Source organism: Danio aesculapii, chromosome 24 (assembly GCF_903798145.1).
Source record: "Danio aesculapii chromosome 24, fDanAes4.1, whole genome shotgun sequence".
Classification (NCBI taxonomy): Eukaryota; Metazoa; Chordata; class Actinopteri; order Cypriniformes; family Danionidae; genus Danio; species Danio aesculapii.
The window spans coordinates 35,688,247-35,706,753 of NC_079458.1; the positions used below are offsets into that span (position 1 = coordinate 35,688,247).

Below are 18,507 nucleotides of genomic sequence, written 5' to 3' on the forward strand. Positions count from 1 at the left end.
GACATTTCAATGCTCTCAAAATATTTCACTCAAGATTTACTTTGGAATGGATTATTTTGTTTTGAAAATGCAGTCCCAATTCAGTGGGTAGCACTGTTGCCTCACAGCAAGAAAGTCGCTGGTTCGAGTCCCAGCTGGGCCAGTTTGCATTTCTGTGTGGAGTTTGCATATTCTCCTCGTGTTCACATGTCTTTCCTCCGGGTGCTCTGGTTTCCCCCACAGTCCAAAGACATGCGCTGTAAGTGAATTGGATTAACTAAATTGGCTGTACTGTATAAGTGCATGTGTGAATGTGAGTGTATGGGTGTTTCCCAGTACTCGGGAAGGGCATCCGCTGCTTAAAACATGCTGGAATAGCGACCCCTGATAAATAAGGGACTAAGCCAAAAGAAAATTAATTAATGAATGTCCCAAACACAGTATGTTGAAAAGAGTATGCCGAAGGTTCCCAGATGCTATACCATTTCGGTTAGAAAATTGAAGTGTTGAAGCATCCGTACTCTAATAGCTAATATTGCCCACAATGCATTGCGCGTTGTTGATTGGCTCAAATGTAAATTTCAGTTTTATTTATTACTTTTTTTTATTTGTAATTGTGTGTAAATACATTTTGTAAATGTGTGTAAATATTTGTAAATGTATATTTAATTTTTTCTTTATTTATTTATTTAAAATTTTATATATATATATATATATATATATATATATATATATATATATATATATATATATATATATATATATATATATATATATATATATATATATATATATATATAATATTTGTTTTTTAAACCTTCAAATAAGTAGCACAGTAAATGCAAAAACTTACACATGATACATCTTAACTATAAAATACTTTTAAATCTGAGATTTATTTGAGTTTTTGTTGCTAAATGTAAATCTTTTTGTCTTTTTTATTGTTTAGGCCAGATTATATCAAATTGGTTATTTGTTTTTGTAGTACTTATGTATGAGCAATATAACACCAGTAACAGTGTCCCAGCTGTGATGATATACAACCATATCGCACTGCTACGAGTGTGATATTGCATTCAGATTGATAGCATAAAAAGAAAATCAGACATGGAGTGTCTCAAAAACCTTTTGTATCAGGAACTACTTTCTTCCACCATTCATTCACATCTGCAGCTGATGTCAACCGTTGCCACTTTACAAATGTCACTTTAGAGCTAGTATTTGAATGATTCTTCAGCATAATGTCTAAAGTGATGACAAAAGAGGTGATTTTGTTCACAATTTAAGATTATAAGGCTGAACGGCATGAAATACCATCAGTCTACAGAGATTTCACAGTATTTCTTTGTTGCAATCAGAAGATAGTAGTAATTAACCTTGAAAAAAGCCAAATCAACGCAATCACTACCAGATTACTTTTGTGTTTGCGATAAGGAAAACGCAAAACACATGCAGGCATTTCTTCTTTCTTTTTAAAATAGACTAGTTTGCAGTAAAGAAAACAGGAGACGCATTAGAAACGACCAGGTAGCCAACCAAAAAGTACAAAGAGTGGCCAACACAAAATACATACATTCCTGATATCTCTGAGTCCCATTTCACACTCAATACACTACAATTACTATGGTATAAATACAGAACTACAACATACAAAAGAGAGAGATTGACTTAGAATGTCATCTCCCTGTTTAATAATGATTTGATCAGCTGTAGTTTAAAATTATGCTGTTTTTCTCCTCTAAGGGCTTATTATGCAGCCTCTGTTGCCATCGTGTGGATGGACAACGTCAACCATCTTTGGTCTGCTCAGGATGAAAGGCAAATATCTCGCAGAAATTAAAAATATTTAAATATTTTAAGGCACTATCCTTATAAATAAGCTGCATAGTTGCAATCTAAACAACCACATTCTCGACTAAAAAAAAAGCCTCAAAAATACGTTATGTTGCCCAACAGCTGCAATATTTGTCAAACTGTAGAGTGCCCTCTGCTTGTTGCTGTATATGGGTGAAGTAATACACATGGGTGGAGGGTGAAGAGGCTGGACGAATGCTGCTATTTGCAGAATATTGCACGGCTATCAGCCAATCAGATTCAAGAACCAGACAGAATTGTCATATATGATTTGTGTGATTTTGAATGAATCAGGTATGAGGATTATACTGTGGGGTTGAGAGTTGGTTTGTATCCAGTTTTTACCAGGCCAGTGGCACATGCTGACAGCATGTTAAGTGTTATGTTTGTGTGACCTAGATTAAACCAGACTAAAGCCTCAAGCCCTGGGCAATGTCTACATTCAGCCCCCCACAGCCAGCAAAGCAAACCACAGGCAGGAATACACATATTTATCTGGCGGACAGAGGCTGAGAGCCCAAATAAACCTGAAATAAACACATCCTGTGAGAGCTGGTGCACTGTCTGAATATGTGAATGATATTGTATGTGAAAGGATGAATAAAAAGGAAATGGTTCAACTAAAGGTTGAGATACAAAACATGTTTGGTAAATCTACCCCAATTGTCAGTGTTTTGCCATACACAACCATGAAACCAGCCATGAGTTGATAAATAAAAATATTATTTGAGAAACTGGTAATTAATGCTTTTATTAAGCAAGATTTTGGTCAAAAGTTGTTGTACAGACATTTAAAAATATTGCAGAAGATTTCTATTTAATCATTATCTTTTAGTATATTTGTCATATTTGTGTTTCTGCAACTGGATAAAAAAAATACAGTAAAATGATGCTGGACAACGGAGTTGAAGATCCAAGTCCAGTTTATTAACAAGTGTAGTCAGGCAGGCAATGGTCAAAACAGGGGCTAACAGAAGCAAACAGGAAATCCAGAATCAGTCAAAACAGATGAATGGTCAGTACAGGCAGCAAACAATCAATATAAACAAAACAACAAGGCAAGAATCAAACCATGGAAAAACTAGACAATAAAATGTTTCAGAATAAAAATGAGAGGAGTGCTTATAGGCCAGGTAATCACTGATCATGAGTTTTATCTGTGTATGTGAGTGCGGATTATTTTCAGCTGTAGCGGGTGTTGATTGGTGCAAAGCATTATGGTAGTTTTAGTTCATGTTGTGGCAGATGTGTAGTTCTCCATCGATCAGCATAGGCTAGATAATTATATTATTTATTAAATTTCCCATTAATTGTATTTTATTAACGTCTACCCCTACCCCAACTCTAAACTTAACCATCACAGTAATGTAAAAACAGATCTGGATCTGGAGTCTTCTCTATTAGTATAGCTTATTAACCATGTGGATGGATAACAGTCTTCTGAGCCTACCAGTAGGTGCAGAAGGCCCCTACTGGTCCATATCTATCAGCTGATAACCACTGATAACACCAGTTCAATCGAGTGATAACATGGATGGGCAACCGCTGTTTGAAACATATGCTGAATAAGTTGGTGGTTCATTCCACTGTGGCAACCCCTGATAAATAAAGTGACTAAGATGAAGGAAAATGTAAGCATCCTTTATTTAAATGGTAGTGCGTATTATTGATTATTTATTCTTTTATTTTGAGTTGAACAAACTAAATCCCACATTCACATCATCGTTCTCTGGTGATTTTCAAATCAGTTCTCTTAACGGTGTGTTTTAAATTGCAGATGGCTTGTTGTTTTCGTCTGTAATCTTTTATTGTTTGCGTCTGTGTTTCCGATAAGGCTGCATTTGAATAGCCCAAGCGTTTGCATTGAAGCATCTGACACCCGCTGTTTGTGTGGGGTGCAGCGTGTGATAAGCAGAGATGTATGCCCCCCATTAGAGTAATGAATCGCTGTCAGAGGCAGCTAGCGAGAGCGTTCCTGTAGCCGTTGGGCTGGAGAAACACCTCCTCAACCCTGCTCTCCCTTTGCTAATAGCCCCCTTCACCAGGACACCAAATGATGGCTAATTAGCTCTATTGTTCCACGGCAGGGAACGCTTGTCAGGTCCTCGGTGACACCGTTAAGTGTCTATCTGCTTACTTAGCTACTTGTACAGGGAAGAGCTTTCTGGCTGCCTTCATGAGTGTTTTTCACAAGAGCACTGGGGGGGGGGGGGGGGGAAGCTTTGGAATAACTGTCACATATATATTATACCCTATTGATTATATTTCATAACTTGCTGTGCAAGATGTCACTCGTTATACAGTTGATTAAATGTTATGTGTTTTGTTATGTGTATTATCTTTCATGTGCGTAGTCAAAGTCCCTTTAAGGCAAGTCATTTCACTCAGTGGCCATCTTTAAAACGCCTCTCAGGCAGTAGAATTAACATAAGGTCTAGGTGGGGCCGGCAGAATAAGGGGACCCTTGGTTGGCTGAAGAATTAATTTGCACCATGACGTTTTTGAACAGCAGCTAACTGAAAGGAATACTTCACACTATCGACATCCCTCAGCGTCATGCTTTGTCATGTCGATAGTGTGAAGTATTGCTTTCAGTTAGCTGCTGTTCAAAAACAGTGATGCTGGTGGTAAACTGGGGCTTGGAGTGACTATAGCCCAATCAGAATATTGAATATTTGTTTTAGTCCTCTATAAAGGTGATCGGATGTCCCAAATTTCCCTTATTTTGGCACTACCTTGAGAACCATCCAGTCAAAGGTAGGCTAACCAAGCTCGTTGTAGGGTTGGGCGATGTCAACCAATTCGGCATTGTACGATGTCTAATGTGAAACATCGCGATGGACGATGGCATCGTCGTAGGCGGCAGTGAATTAATTATTTATGATTAATTAATTTATTCATAACAAATTAATTATTTGTAGCCTAATCTTTCAACCACCTGACCCGCATGGTCTTTGTTTTACCCATAACCAAATCATAAATAAATAAAGATAAGTTATACACAAATGACCACCTGTCAATCACTTTTTTCTGACTCTCGCATGAATAGGCAGAGTGATCTGTCGTTATAATAGTGTCGACAAACTTGGTTGGTGAAAAGGTGCACAGCAAACAGAAACCAACCAACAGTATCTGAGGTTTTCACTAAAATTACTAAGTAGAAGCATGAAAGCGAAAGATTGAAGCAGTGTACTGACGCTGTGACAAGTTACCTGATAGATTCAAAAGACAGAAGAGTCGCTAGATTTAGACAAGATTGATTAAATATCACGTTTAACAACTGTAGTGAGACACGATCCGGCGGTACATCCTTGATAAACTGTCCGACGTGCACTGCTCTCTGGGGTTTTGTGCTCAAAGCACCCACTGACTGCCTGGAGCTCAGACGTGTGCATATGTTGCAGCGCATGCCAGAGTGTTTGTGTGGTCACATAATGTGTGTTTTCAGCGGTATAGTGTGGACAGAGATCTTTTCAGAAATGCTAGATGAAACTTCAGTGTGGACGTGGATCGTTTTCATTCTAAAATGCCGTTTTAAAACTAAGATGTATAAGTGTAAACGGGGTCTGAGTGTGGATTTTTTATGAGCGGGTTTGCGATGGTGGAGCAGTTGAGGTGTGTGTGTATATGTGTGTGAATCGCCCTAGATTTGAATGTCTTTGTGTGTATTTTTGAAACTTTCCTGGCTAAGCATTCCTCTAACGCAGGTCACATGTACCCTTTATCCATTTAGATAGGAGCTCAGTGTTTGACCAATCATAACCCGTATATAGTACTGCAATCAAAATCCAGCATTTAATCTTTCCAGCTTGGCAAATGGAGAAATTATGCTGTTTACATATCATTTTAAATGGAGATGGAATATGCATGCAAATAGCTTTTCCATATGTACATCATTCATCTTTTCGGCTTAGTCCCTTTATTAATCAGGGGTCACCACAGTGGAATGAGCCACCAACTTATCCAGCATATATTTTACATAGCGGATGCCCATCCAGCTGCAACCCATCACTGGGAAACACCCACACACACTCATTCACACACATACACTACGGACAATTTAGCTTAACCAATTCACCTACACCGCATGTCTTTGGACTTGTGAGGGAAACCGGACCACCCAGAGGAAACCCACGCGATCACGGTGAGAACATGCAAACTTCACACAGAAATACCAACTTACCCAGCTGAAGCTCGAGCCAGCGACATTCTTGCTGTAAGGCGAAAGCGCTACCATTGCGCCACCACTCCGCCCTATTTATGTGTACATCTTTTCTTTTTTTTGTGCATGAATTATAAGTGAGATTAATCCAGCTCCATATTTCTTATATTTATAATAGATGTATTTATAGATTTGTCCCAGTCTCTCTCATAGCATAAGTGTGTATATCGGTAAACAGACTTTTTTTTTTTCAATTTTATACTTTTTATTATCTGTGCTTTTAAGAACCAATGAAACTATTCATCCTATCCACAGCCCACTTTAAACAGCCATCTAATAATCTTATCAAGTGAAGATTGCATTTCCCTTTAAAATTAATGGGATTAATTTGCTGTGAGCAGTTCATCATTTCTCATCTCGCTTATCTCTGTCTGTTTCTCTGTTTTTTTTTTCTCTGAACAGAAATCCTCCACCCACTCTACACCAGCCAGAGCTCTGGTCAAACGACTTTAACGATTTCATACACAAGTGAGTAATAGGTTAAAAGTATTGCTTGCAAATATACATTTTTTTGTATAATAATCACTCTCTTTAAAGCCACACATGGCTCCTTATTCTCTCATTAACCTCCTGCTGTTTAGCAGAACATTATTTGAAACGGAATTAATCTCAGCAACCTTTAGCTTGTTTGTGTTTCTTGAATCTGGCTCTTATCAGTTACTATTTAATGTGACATCTCAGACATTACAGCACAAATTCCACCCATTTTTCGATTGTGTCCCCTTCAGGTGTCTGATAAAGGATTTTGAGCTCAGGCCCAATGTGCTTGACCTTCTTCAGCATGTCTTCATCAAACAGATTGTGGGCCGAGAGAAGACGCTGCAGAAGCAGCTGATGGAGCTCATCGACCTCAACCAGCAAATGGGCGTCATTGAGAAAACAAGGTAGATGCAAATATCAGCCCTAATGCTTTCTGAATCATGCAGTGTGTCTGACTAAACAAAAACAAACAGCATCACCAGTTTGTCTGCACTTTATTTCTACCACGTGCAACCCTACTGAAAAAAACACCTTAAACCAGCCTAAGCTGGTTTTAGCTGGTCGACCAGCCTGGTTTTAGAGGTGTTTTGGCCATTTCCAGGCTGAGTTTCCAGCCATTTCCAGCCAGGTCTTAGCTGGTCAGGCAGGGTGATGACCAGCTAAAACCAGCTTGACCAGCCTAGCCAGGCTGGGAGCCCAGCCAAAACCAGCTATGTCCAGCTTAAACCAGGCTGGTTTTAGCTGGATTTAGCTGGTCATTTCCCAGCCTGACTAGCTAAGACCAGGCTGGAAATGGCTGGAAACCAGCCTGGAAATGGCCAAAACCCCTATAAAACCAGGCTGGTCAAGCTATCCAGCTAAAACCAGCCAACCAGCCTTGGTTGGTTTAAGCTGGATTTTTCAGCAGGGAATTTACCAGCTAGAGAGTATCAAGACCCCCATCATTACAACCCCTGCTTCAATATGTATGTCTCTTGAAATTGTAACTTTATTTCTATTGTTTAAGCCTTCTTGGAAAAACTGACAGGGACAGTGACTCCAGGTAAAGACAGTGACTCTCACATGGACTGGATGTAGTGTCTACTTCCTGTGGATGTAGTAGCAGCAGCTTCTTGTCCCTGAATCTTGTGTTGTGGCATCTATTATTGCTTTCCTAAAGTGTTCATTGTGTACCAAATGGTCTGTTCTTGTGTTTTAACCAGACATGTCTTTAGGCAACTCATTTTAGCAGGTAGTACATTAGCATCATTTAGCATATGTGCTCAAATCTTCTGCTTGTTGGCTCTGGAATTTCCAGTCATTTTTTAAAGGTTGTTCTTTGAAATGTGTAAATATATAGCCTAGTTTGGAGCAATGTTATGATTCTATACTGATTTACAATCTCTACAGTGCTTATTGTAACAACACAAACATAAGATTTATCTCTATTTGTTAGCTTCTAAGAAAGCATTTGTTGGATTTGCTATTAGCATGTTGCTAAGCTAACATCATTTGTGTTTTGTTGAAAAAAAACAACGTGTTTCATTTTAGCTATATTATTTGTTCTTCCTGGTAAAACTACACTGGAAAAATATGTTGCATAACAGTTGCTCATAGCTTGTGACATTTTCTGTCTCAAATTACGTTTCATTGTAACCTGATCTCCCTCTGACAATGATTGATGTTGAAAATTGAACTCGATTTCTAATTTGAATTATATTTTTAATAGTTTAAAATCATATGTTGTATAATAAATAAATTAATAACTAACTAAAATAAATAAATAAATAAGTCCACCCATAGAAAAAGATGTATAATTTCAAATTAAATAAACAGAAATCCAATTTCAAACAACTGTTAATTAGCAGATTATTTTACATTATTATATGGCGTAAAGTAAATATTAAATGTTGTGTTCATTTAATAAAAAATACACTACACCATAAATATTGTGAAATATTAATAATATTAATAATTAATATTTAAAATGTATAATATTAATACAGTTTAAAACAGCCCTTTTTATTTTAATTTTGTGATGTATTTAAATGTAAATAAATGCATTCATTTAAAATGTATTCTCTTTTAATTTATTTCATAATGTTTTAAAATGTATAATTACTCCTATTTTTCTGCCACATGATTCTTAAAATTACTATAAAATAATAATAATAATAATAATAATAATAATAATAATAATAATACTAATAATAATAATAATAACAATTTTTCCATTACTGGGTTGCGGCCGGAAGGGTATCTGCTCTACTAAACATATACTGGAATAGTTAGTGGTTCATTCCGCTGTGGCAATCCCTGATAAATAAGGGACTAAGCCAAAGGAAAATGAATGAATGAATGAATGAATGAATGAATGAATGAATAATAATAATGACAATTTCACAAATATAAAAAGATTTCTCTGTTATTTTTGATCAGCAGATTATGCCTTTATACTGTAGTAATATTTAAAAAAGTAATATTTTAAAGTAATATTTTATTCATAAACGTCACTTTCTGTTCAATTTAAAATCCCACTGATCTCAAACTTTTGAGGCATAGAGTATTTTGTTTACCAAAGCGTTTTATACATGCTAATGTTGAATTTTCTTTTGAATCATTGTTCAAGAGTTTAGAGTTCTTACTTTGTTTGAGAAAGGCAACAAACACTGGGTTAAATAAAAAGTAAAATCCATTTAAAATAATAAAAAAATAAAAATAAAATAAAAACAATAATAAAAAATATGGTCGCACTTTACATTAGGTGGCCTTAACTCATTTGTACTTACACTGAAATGAATCATTTGTTACAACTTATTGTGTTTTTACATTGTACTTAGGATTGATAAAATACATGCATGCATGTAATTAAATCTGTAATTAATGTATGTAATTTCATATTTAATTACACTGTTGACCATCCCTTACACCTCAACCGACCCTTAAACCTACCCATACCACCAAACCTGTCCGTAACTTTACCCGTATCCCACCTCAAGAGCACCAGAATTGTTCTGCAATACATTGTGAACACAGTAAATACATTGAATTTATTTTTGATGCATTTAAATAGTAGTTAAGGCCACCTAATATAAACTGGGACCACAAATTAAACAAACAAACAGTAGATCTGTGTACTGTATAAATTAATAACTCATATTTAATGATAACAATTCACTATCTAAATCACAATTTTTCCTTGTGCCGGTAACAATTGAGGGATTGTATTTATAATTATGCTGTATAGATTCTGAGACAACAATAAGTCTATAGAATAGAAAGACCTTGAAAAAATAAAGATTTAAATTAGACGCAGCACTCTTCAAATGACTTTGTACAAAAAGAAAGCAATTTTCTTCCATAACTATTGATTTTTATTTCATCATTATCTTTAATGCCTTTATCAATAACTCCACCAAGGTAATCTGAATGAGAAAGTAATGGGATTTTCAACTTTCACGGTTGCTTTTTCATAAGACCATACTCTTGTGTTGCAGGCATGAGCGTATCCACACCAAAAAAAACAGCTACATGAAGTCTCAAAGTCAAACGTGTGATGACGCTGATGATCTGGCAACCCTAGAGGTTCTAGATGAAGTAAGGCACAAGAAAGGCTACAGCAAACACACACACACACAATTTGGTTTTGATCATCAATACATACCTGTAGGGGCAGCGCAGTGGCGCAGTGGGTCGCCTCACAGCAAGAACGGCGCTGGTACGAGCCTTGGCTTAAACAATTGGCATTTCTGTGTGGAGTTTGCATGTTCTCCCCTTGTTTGCGTGGGTTTTCTCTGGGTGCTCCGGTTTCCCCCACAGTCCAAAGACATGCGGTGTAAGTGAATTCGGTAAGCTAAATTGTCCGTAGTGAATGTGTGTGAATGAGAGTGTATGGGTGTTTCCCAGTGATGGGTTGCAGCTGGAAGGGCATCCGCTGCGTAAAACATATGCTAGAAAAGTTGACGGTTCATTCCGCTGTGGCAACCCCTGAATAATAAAGGGACTGAGCCGAAAAGAAAATGAATGAATGAACATACCTGTAGTCTCAAGACTTCAGGAAATTTCCCATCTTTCTGTCAGACAGCCCATTCATTCCAGCTGGAATGTTTTCGACTTCTTCCATCGGCCCGCAGCATTTTTTCGGGGAAACTGTCAAGTGACCATAACTCATCCTAGCAGTCTCATATGTTAACTGTCAGGTGAATAAATAGACAGATTAGTGAACAATAACAGAGTTTGTATTGAAACACATTTAAGGTGATCTATCAATGCACAGGGGGTCTCATTGACAGCACATGTATTTTGTCATCCATTAGGGTAGCAGGACTGAAGGAAAGCACTTGTTTTATGCTTATGTCCTTGTACTGGTGTCACCATATAGAGACTTATGATATGTGTAACTGTAAAGTATGTTCATATTAGCTGCATAGAGCAACACAATGTATAGTTGAAGTCAAAATTATTAGCGCTCCTGTGAATAGTTGTTTCTTTTTTAAATGTTTCCCATATTATGTTTAACAGAGCAAGGAATTTTTCACAGTATTCCTAAAATATTTTTCCTTCTTATTTGTCTTATTTGTTTTGTTTTGGCTATAATAAAAGCCGTTTTAAATTTTTTAAAGCTGTTTCAAGGTCAATATTAAGCAATATTTTTTTTTTTCTTGATAGTCTGCAGAACAAACCATTATTATACAATGTAATTGCCTAATTACTCTAACTTGCCTAGTTAACCTAATTAAACTAGTTAAGCCTTTTTAAACTATAGTGTCTTGAAAAATATCTAGACAAATATTATTTACCATCATCATGGCAAAGACAAAATAAATCAGTTATTAGAAATGAGTTATTAAAACTATTATGTTTAGAAATGTGTCGGAAAAAAATCTGCTTCCCATTAAACAGAAATTGGGGAAAAACATAATTCAGGAGGTCTAATTATTCTGACTTCATCCATATATTGCGTGCATTAATCATAATGTGCAGTCGTCTAGATAATGAATCATCTTACAATGTCTATATTTGAGAGTCTGGTTGAGATGCACAGTGATGGCCATCTGTGATGTGTAATTATTTCTCTGTTAGAACACAATCACTGAACAGCTACAGAGACGTTACACAAAGGAGCAGATCTACACCTACGTCGGAGACATCCTTATAGCGGTCAATCCATTTCACAAAACTGAGTTATACACACCTGAGGTGAGTGTGTTTAATGGTGGAGGAGATGAGGGGGGGTTTATTATAGATGCCATTAATAGTTCATAGTCTACTTAATTCCTTTTACTGCTACATCTCTTCAGTCGCTTTCTTTCTCACCTTTAATTCTGCATCTGTTTTGTGTTATTGCATTATTATATATTTTATGTGTAAAAAAATGTATTGTTTTATTTGCCCTTGTCATTCATACATGTTTGAAATAAATGCTTACTGTGGATATAGATAATGTCAGATCACAATAGCAGCATTTGCCAAACCCATGATGTATGATGTAAACTATGCAGTTATAATCTCCTAAAATCCTAATTTTTAAACCTATGGGATTTTGTCTGTCAATGTTTTGAGTAATTATATGTAAAATACTGCTATGAAAGAACAAATAGTTCAATATCCTATGACGGTTGTTTTTGTCCTAAATAGCTTCGAGATCAAATGTGATATTGCTTCTATGCAATAGTTTCTAGCAAGTGAAATGCATGCTCAATCGGATACAGGTCAGGTGATTGACTTGGCCGTTGCATTACATTCCACTTCTTTCCCTTGAAAAAACTCATTGGTTGCTTTTGAAGTATGCTTTGGGTCATTGTCCATCTGCACTGTAAAGGGCTGTCCAATGAGTTATGAAGCATTTGGTTTAATATGAGGAGAAAATATTGCCTGAAACACTTCAGAATTCATCCTGCTGCTTTGTCAGCAGTCATACCATCAATAAACACAAGAGAACCAGTTCCATTGACAGCCTCACATGGCCACGCCATGACAATACCACCACTATGATTCACTGCTTAGGATCATAAGGAGTACCTTTCTTTTTCCATACTCTTCTCTTCTCATCACTCTGGTACAAGTTGATCTTGGTCTCATCTGTCCATAGGATGTTGTTCCAGCACTGTGAAGGCTTTTTTTTTAACTCTAATCTGGCCTTCCTGTTTTTGAGGCTCACCAATGGTTTACATCTTGTGGTGAACCCTCTATATTCACTCTGGTGTAGTCTTCTCTTGATCGTTGACTCTGACACACATACACCTACCTCCTGGAGAGTGTTCTTGATCTGGCCAACTGTTGTGAAGGATGTTTTCTTCACCAGGGAAATAATTATTTGGTCGTCCACCACAGTTGTTTCCATGGTCTTTTGGTTTTTCTGAGCTTACTGGTGCATTCTTTCTTTTTAAGAATATTCCAATCAGTTGTTTTGGCCACGCCTAATGTTTTTGCAATTTCTCTGATGGGTTTGTTTTGTTTTTTTTAGCCAAATGATGGCTTGCTTGACTGTTAGTGACAGCTCTTTGGATCTCATCTTGAGAGTTTCAGTATTAACAATAAAATATTCCAAATGCAAATAACACACTTGAAATGAACTCTGGACCTTTTATCTGCTCATTGTAATTGGGATAATGAGAGTAAATAGCACACACCTGGCCATGGAACAGCTTAGAAGCCAATTTTCCAATTACTTTTGGACCCTTAACAAGTGGGAGGCACATATGCAAACTGTTGTAATTCCTACAGCGTTTAGCTGATTCGGATGTAAATACCCTCAAGTTAAAGCAGTTCGTTCAGTTCGCTGGTCAATCGGTGCTTTTGAAAACACTGTCGGTTGGGTTTAGGGAAGGAGGAAGGTGGGTCAGTTGATCAGTCAGTCAACAGCGGCCTCTGGTGGATTTACGCAAGAACAGCAGGCACGAATGGAACTCGTGAGAGAAATTTGAGACCTTAAAATGCGTACACAGCAGCCTCTGGTGGATTCGCAAAAAACAAAAACTGCAAAAAAACATAGCTCCTGGGATGCATTTGGCGCTCTCCAGAAATGTATATAGAGGTACGTTTTCAGAGTGATCCTGGGTTGAGTGTGACCATGAAATTATTTTAAAGGGTTAAATAATCGACATTTTGAACAAATGTTCTAAACCAATAATTTATTGAGAGCAATTTACCACTTCATTCCTGAATGAATCAGCCATTTGAACGAATCCAATGAATGCAATTGTGTGAAGCCTAATTATCAAATGAATCAATGCCTAATACTTTTTGTTTTTCTTACAGCATACTAAGAGTTATGTTGGCACCAAACGAACATCAAACCCTCCACATATATACGCAGTGGCAGACATTGCGTATCAGTCCATGGTCTCCTATAATGCAGATCAGGTAGAGCATGTTCCTCTGTGAGCTGCTGGAGTGTGTCAGTCATAGTGTTAACAGTGTTCATCTCTGTGCGTAGTGTATTGTTATCAGTGGAGAGAGCGGCGCTGGGAAAACAGAGAGTGCTCACCTGCTAGTCCAACAGCTGACCGTCCTTGGAAAGGTCTGGAGAGCAGCTTGATTTGCCTACTGTATAACATGCTAGTTTATTTTACAATATCATTGAGTACATAATTAAACCATTGTAGAATAAGCATAATTCCTATTTTTATCTGTAGGAATTACATAGCTTTGATTTTATTTTTTTTCACAATTGATGATTTGACATCTCTGATTTATTTTTGTCTCCTCAGAATTCACACTTCTGGTATTTTTTTAGAAGATTGTGAGATTTAAAAAAGCTAGCTATTAGCTTTTACACATGTTAGCAGCAAAATGTCAACTCAAACTTATAATTTATGCTAAAAATCAGTATATTACGCCTCTTTATGGTTTTAACTGTTTATTTTTATTTAGATGTAGCCATGTAATAATGTTATGCTTTTTGTTTTCCTTTCAGGCCAACAATCGGACCCTCCAGGAGAAGATTTTGCTGGTCAACAGTTTGGTGGAGGCGTTTGGAAATGCCTGCACTGTGATCAATGATAACTCCAGTCGCTTTGGCAAGTATCTGGAGATGAAGTTCACCTGTGGTGGGACAGTAGTGGGAGCTCAGATCTCTGATTATCTGCTGGAGAAGTCTCGAGTTGTACATCATGCAGTGTAAGTCTTATATTAGAAGAATAGTATGAGTTTATAAAATATATTATACATATTTGCGCAGTGTATATATCTTAAGACTAATTCTGATTTGAAGCTAGTGAAATACAAACACACAAATTGAAATGACCACTTTATACTGTTAATGTCAATGCAATTCATTGATCGAGGATGTGTTTCCTAAACAACGATGTAACTCGCAGTTGAACTACCATAGTACAATGCATCATTTGCGAAAAAAAAACGATGTAGTGACAAGTGTTGTCCAAAACCAAACTTGCTCTGTTGAAGATACATCATTTGAACCATGTCAGAAATAAAGTATAACATCTGTACTGAAGCTCTAAATATGGTAGAAAAAAATTTGCTATGTATTTTTTGTGCAAATTATATTGTTTTACATGCACACTCATACACATTTTTTTAAAATCCAATATTAGTTGAAAAATGTGTGGAAATGTAAATTTATATAATGTAGTTTCAAATGAACAGTGAAAAATATAAATAATATATAGATTTATATATAAATATATATTTATATATTTATATATATATATATATATATATATATATATATATATATATATATATATATATATATATATATATATATATATATATATATATGAACTGATGAAAAGTTATATTCTTTGATTTTTTATTTTCTTATTTCACTGAAAGCTCTAGCTAAGGTGTGAGAGACCTCTTGCTTCCTGAGTACTAGCTGAGCCAAAGTGATGCAAATGCTATGGGCATGGTCTCAACGACCATACCTTTGTCTTTGTGGGTGCATTCAGGCCAAAAAAACTCTTTTGTTGATAAACTTGTGTGGTCAGTGGCTGGACAGGTTCTTTCAGCTATCAACTTCATTTGCATGCTTTGTTTAGCCATCTCCACCTTTAGCCACTGCCTCCTCCTAAAAACATTATAATAGGCAGAACAACTCAGTCCATAGCAGACTTACTTTAGACTCATCTAGACTTGTGACAGACTCATTTTAGACTACTTTTGTTTGGGTTCTCATGGTTTGGGTTCTCTAATTTCCAACACATGCATTCCATTCATTTTCTGTATTAATTGAAATATATGTATGTAAACGGCACATATAGGACCTATATTACCTTTATAAACATGATTGAGAATATTCCATATTCTATTCTAAAACAAAACTAGTTACAAAAAGTTAATATGTAGTAGAAGCATATATAAATCAGATATATATAGTCAAATAATGGTGTAAAAACATTTTTTTTGTTGCCTATAATTAGGCAACATTCAGATTTAGAAACTATTATATATAAGTAGGCTATTGTATTATTATTATTATTATTATTATTATTATTATTATTATTATTATTATTATTATTATTATTATTATTATTATTATTATTATTACTTGACATTTAAACCACTGCAGAAACATTTCTAACATTTTTAATGGGTTTTTTTTATCATTCAAAGTAGTTATATTAGTTATAAGTAGTTATAAAGCGAATATTTATTAGAACAATGGATTCATGAAACACCAAATCCAATAACTATTTCTGTTTTGATGGAACTTGCGTCCTTAGTATGGTTTTCAGAATCACATCCGAGATTGATTGATTAAAATTGTAATTAAAGATGTCCATGTAATAAACATTAGCTCCTGTGATTACTAAACATCTAACATCATTCTAATCGTAAATCCTTTCCATAAACAAACCAATCTATTTTCCAGAGGGGAACGTAACTTCCACATCTTCTATTACATCTACGCCGGACTGGCAGAAAGGAAGAAACTCGGCCATTACAAGCTGTCAGACAGCAAAACTCCAAGGTAAGTTATTTAACCCCTGATAACAGCCTTCTGTGTTTATCTCTGTCCTGCTTTGACATCCTTATGTCTATTTTGTCCTCTTTGTTTTTCTCAATTCCAGGTATCTCCACAATGAGAATGTTAAATTAGTGCCTGACATTGTGGGCAATGCCTTCTATAAGGAGCAGTTTGAGACTGTGGAGCAGTGCTTCAAAGTCATCGGCTTCACCCTAGAGGTATACAAACCACAATATAGTGCTTACGATCTAAAAATAAGGTACAAGAAAACTTAGCAATGATATAAGAAAGTCACATTTTCAATAATAAGTGTCATTTGAAGATTAATTTGTTCTTAAAGTGCCCTTATTATGCTTTCTGAACATGGCCTTTAAAGGGATAGTATGAAAAAATTAACATCTTCTCCCTGTTTATTCTTTCTCAAGTGGTTTCAAATCTTTATGAGTTTCATTCTTCTGTAAACCTGTAACCACCAACTTCCACAGTAGGAAAAACAAACATTGTGGAGCTCAAGGGTTACAGGTTTTTCAGCTTTCTTCAGAATCTCTTCTTTAGTGTTCAACAAAAGAAAGAAAATGTGCTTAAATAATGACAGAATTTTCAGTTTTGGGTGAAATATGGAAACCTCTTTTCAGTGATGACAATGGTTATTTCACTTCCATCATGCTGTAAGCAGTAGACCAGTCACAAGTCTATGCTTTCAGACCAATCGGAGCAAAGGTTTAGTAATTACAACTCTATAAAACCAATCACATTCACGGTTGATTTTAAATGTATTTTATGTAAGGTATAAAGTACATCCAGGCGGTTGTTATCGCAGAATAAACTTTGACAGGCTTATCAGCAGCCTAACGTGAAGCTAAGGGCTGTTGTATAAGACTGTAGGGCTTTATTCAGTGAAAACAATCACCTGGATGTACTTTATCCTGCTTATTACAGGGCTACTTACCACAAAACTTAAAAAAAAAAAACACACAAAACATTGATGTGAGCCATAATACTTTATTAAGTCTATAATTAAGTGCAAATCAGACAGAAACAAAAATGGCTGAATAGAGCTGATGGAGCATACACTAACCTACATATTATTAATCACAAGATGGCACCAAACAGTCAAAAAGACTCGAATGACAAACAAGCATACAAATATGGAATTATGTCAACCATATATTGTAAATATGGAGGTATGAAACATGTATTCACTGGTACCCGGATGAGCCTGTGTTATTAAATTCAGGGTTGCGACTAACCAATCAGATTCAAGTACGTCAGGGAGTCATATAACAAGGGAAATTAAAGTGTTTTTTCAATTAAAGTTTGCATGAATCGGAAGTTGCTGAGATTTTAGGTGCCTCCAACTGAGGTTTTATGTATCTCCAAGTGAAACTAATTACTGAGCAGGGGGTGGGACTTTCTTTTTTACACATTCTTCCCTCATATACAGTGAACTAATGGTAAGAGGAGCATGGTTAAGAAAATTGTGGCTGAATGGATCAGGGTGGTGCCAAGTAGGAGCGCTCACTCTGATCCCCCAGGCTCCGCAAGGGTTGGGAAATTCCAAATTGAACCAAAACAAATGATTACAATTAGCTTAAGATTGGACAAAAAATTTCCACAAAATGCGTCAACCAGCAGACCCTGGGAATTAAAAAATTATAATATTGTGGCTCAAACGGTCAAACTGATGTCAAAAGAGAAGCACCGCCTCTCAAAACACAGTTGTAAATGGTCTCTTGTGGAAATTGATTACCAAAACAAATTCAGTGGATTAACTTGCATGGAGTAATTGTTCACCTAAAAAACAATGTGCACTAGCTAAACATACATTTTAAATTTGGATGTCACACTGACTTTATTCTTGGGTGCATATAATCCGATTGTATGAAATATTTTAAACAGCATAATATTGGTTCTTTTTAAATATCGGCAAAAAAAACTACCATTACACTAAAATACCAATGCAGTTTCTATTGGGAAATATGTTAAATGCCCTTACATTACTAAATAATAAAGTATGATAGACAAGAAGATCGGCTGATGCGCAGCGACCGTGAGAATA

The 18,507-nt window shown here is 36.0% G+C and overlaps 1 protein-coding gene across 1 annotated transcript in view; it reads left to right on the forward strand.

Annotated features, from left to right (window-relative positions):
- myo3a (myosin IIIA) overlaps nucleotides 1-18,507 on the forward strand; it is a 111,977-nt gene that overhangs the window by 38,551 nt on the left and 54,919 nt on the right. The window contains exons 6-14 of the mRNA XM_056451170.1: nucleotides 6,458-6,523; nucleotides 6,784-6,939; nucleotides 10,012-10,111; nucleotides 11,597-11,713; nucleotides 13,775-13,879; nucleotides 13,953-14,036; nucleotides 14,433-14,635; nucleotides 16,353-16,451; nucleotides 16,552-16,666. Coding sequence (XP_056307145.1) covers nucleotides 6,458-6,523; nucleotides 6,784-6,939; nucleotides 10,012-10,111; nucleotides 11,597-11,713; nucleotides 13,775-13,879; nucleotides 13,953-14,036; nucleotides 14,433-14,635; nucleotides 16,353-16,451; nucleotides 16,552-16,666 — 1,045 coding nt within the window. The remainder of the gene's footprint in view (nucleotides 1-6,457; nucleotides 6,524-6,783; nucleotides 6,940-10,011; nucleotides 10,112-11,596; nucleotides 11,714-13,774; nucleotides 13,880-13,952; nucleotides 14,037-14,432; nucleotides 14,636-16,352; nucleotides 16,452-16,551; nucleotides 16,667-18,507) is intronic.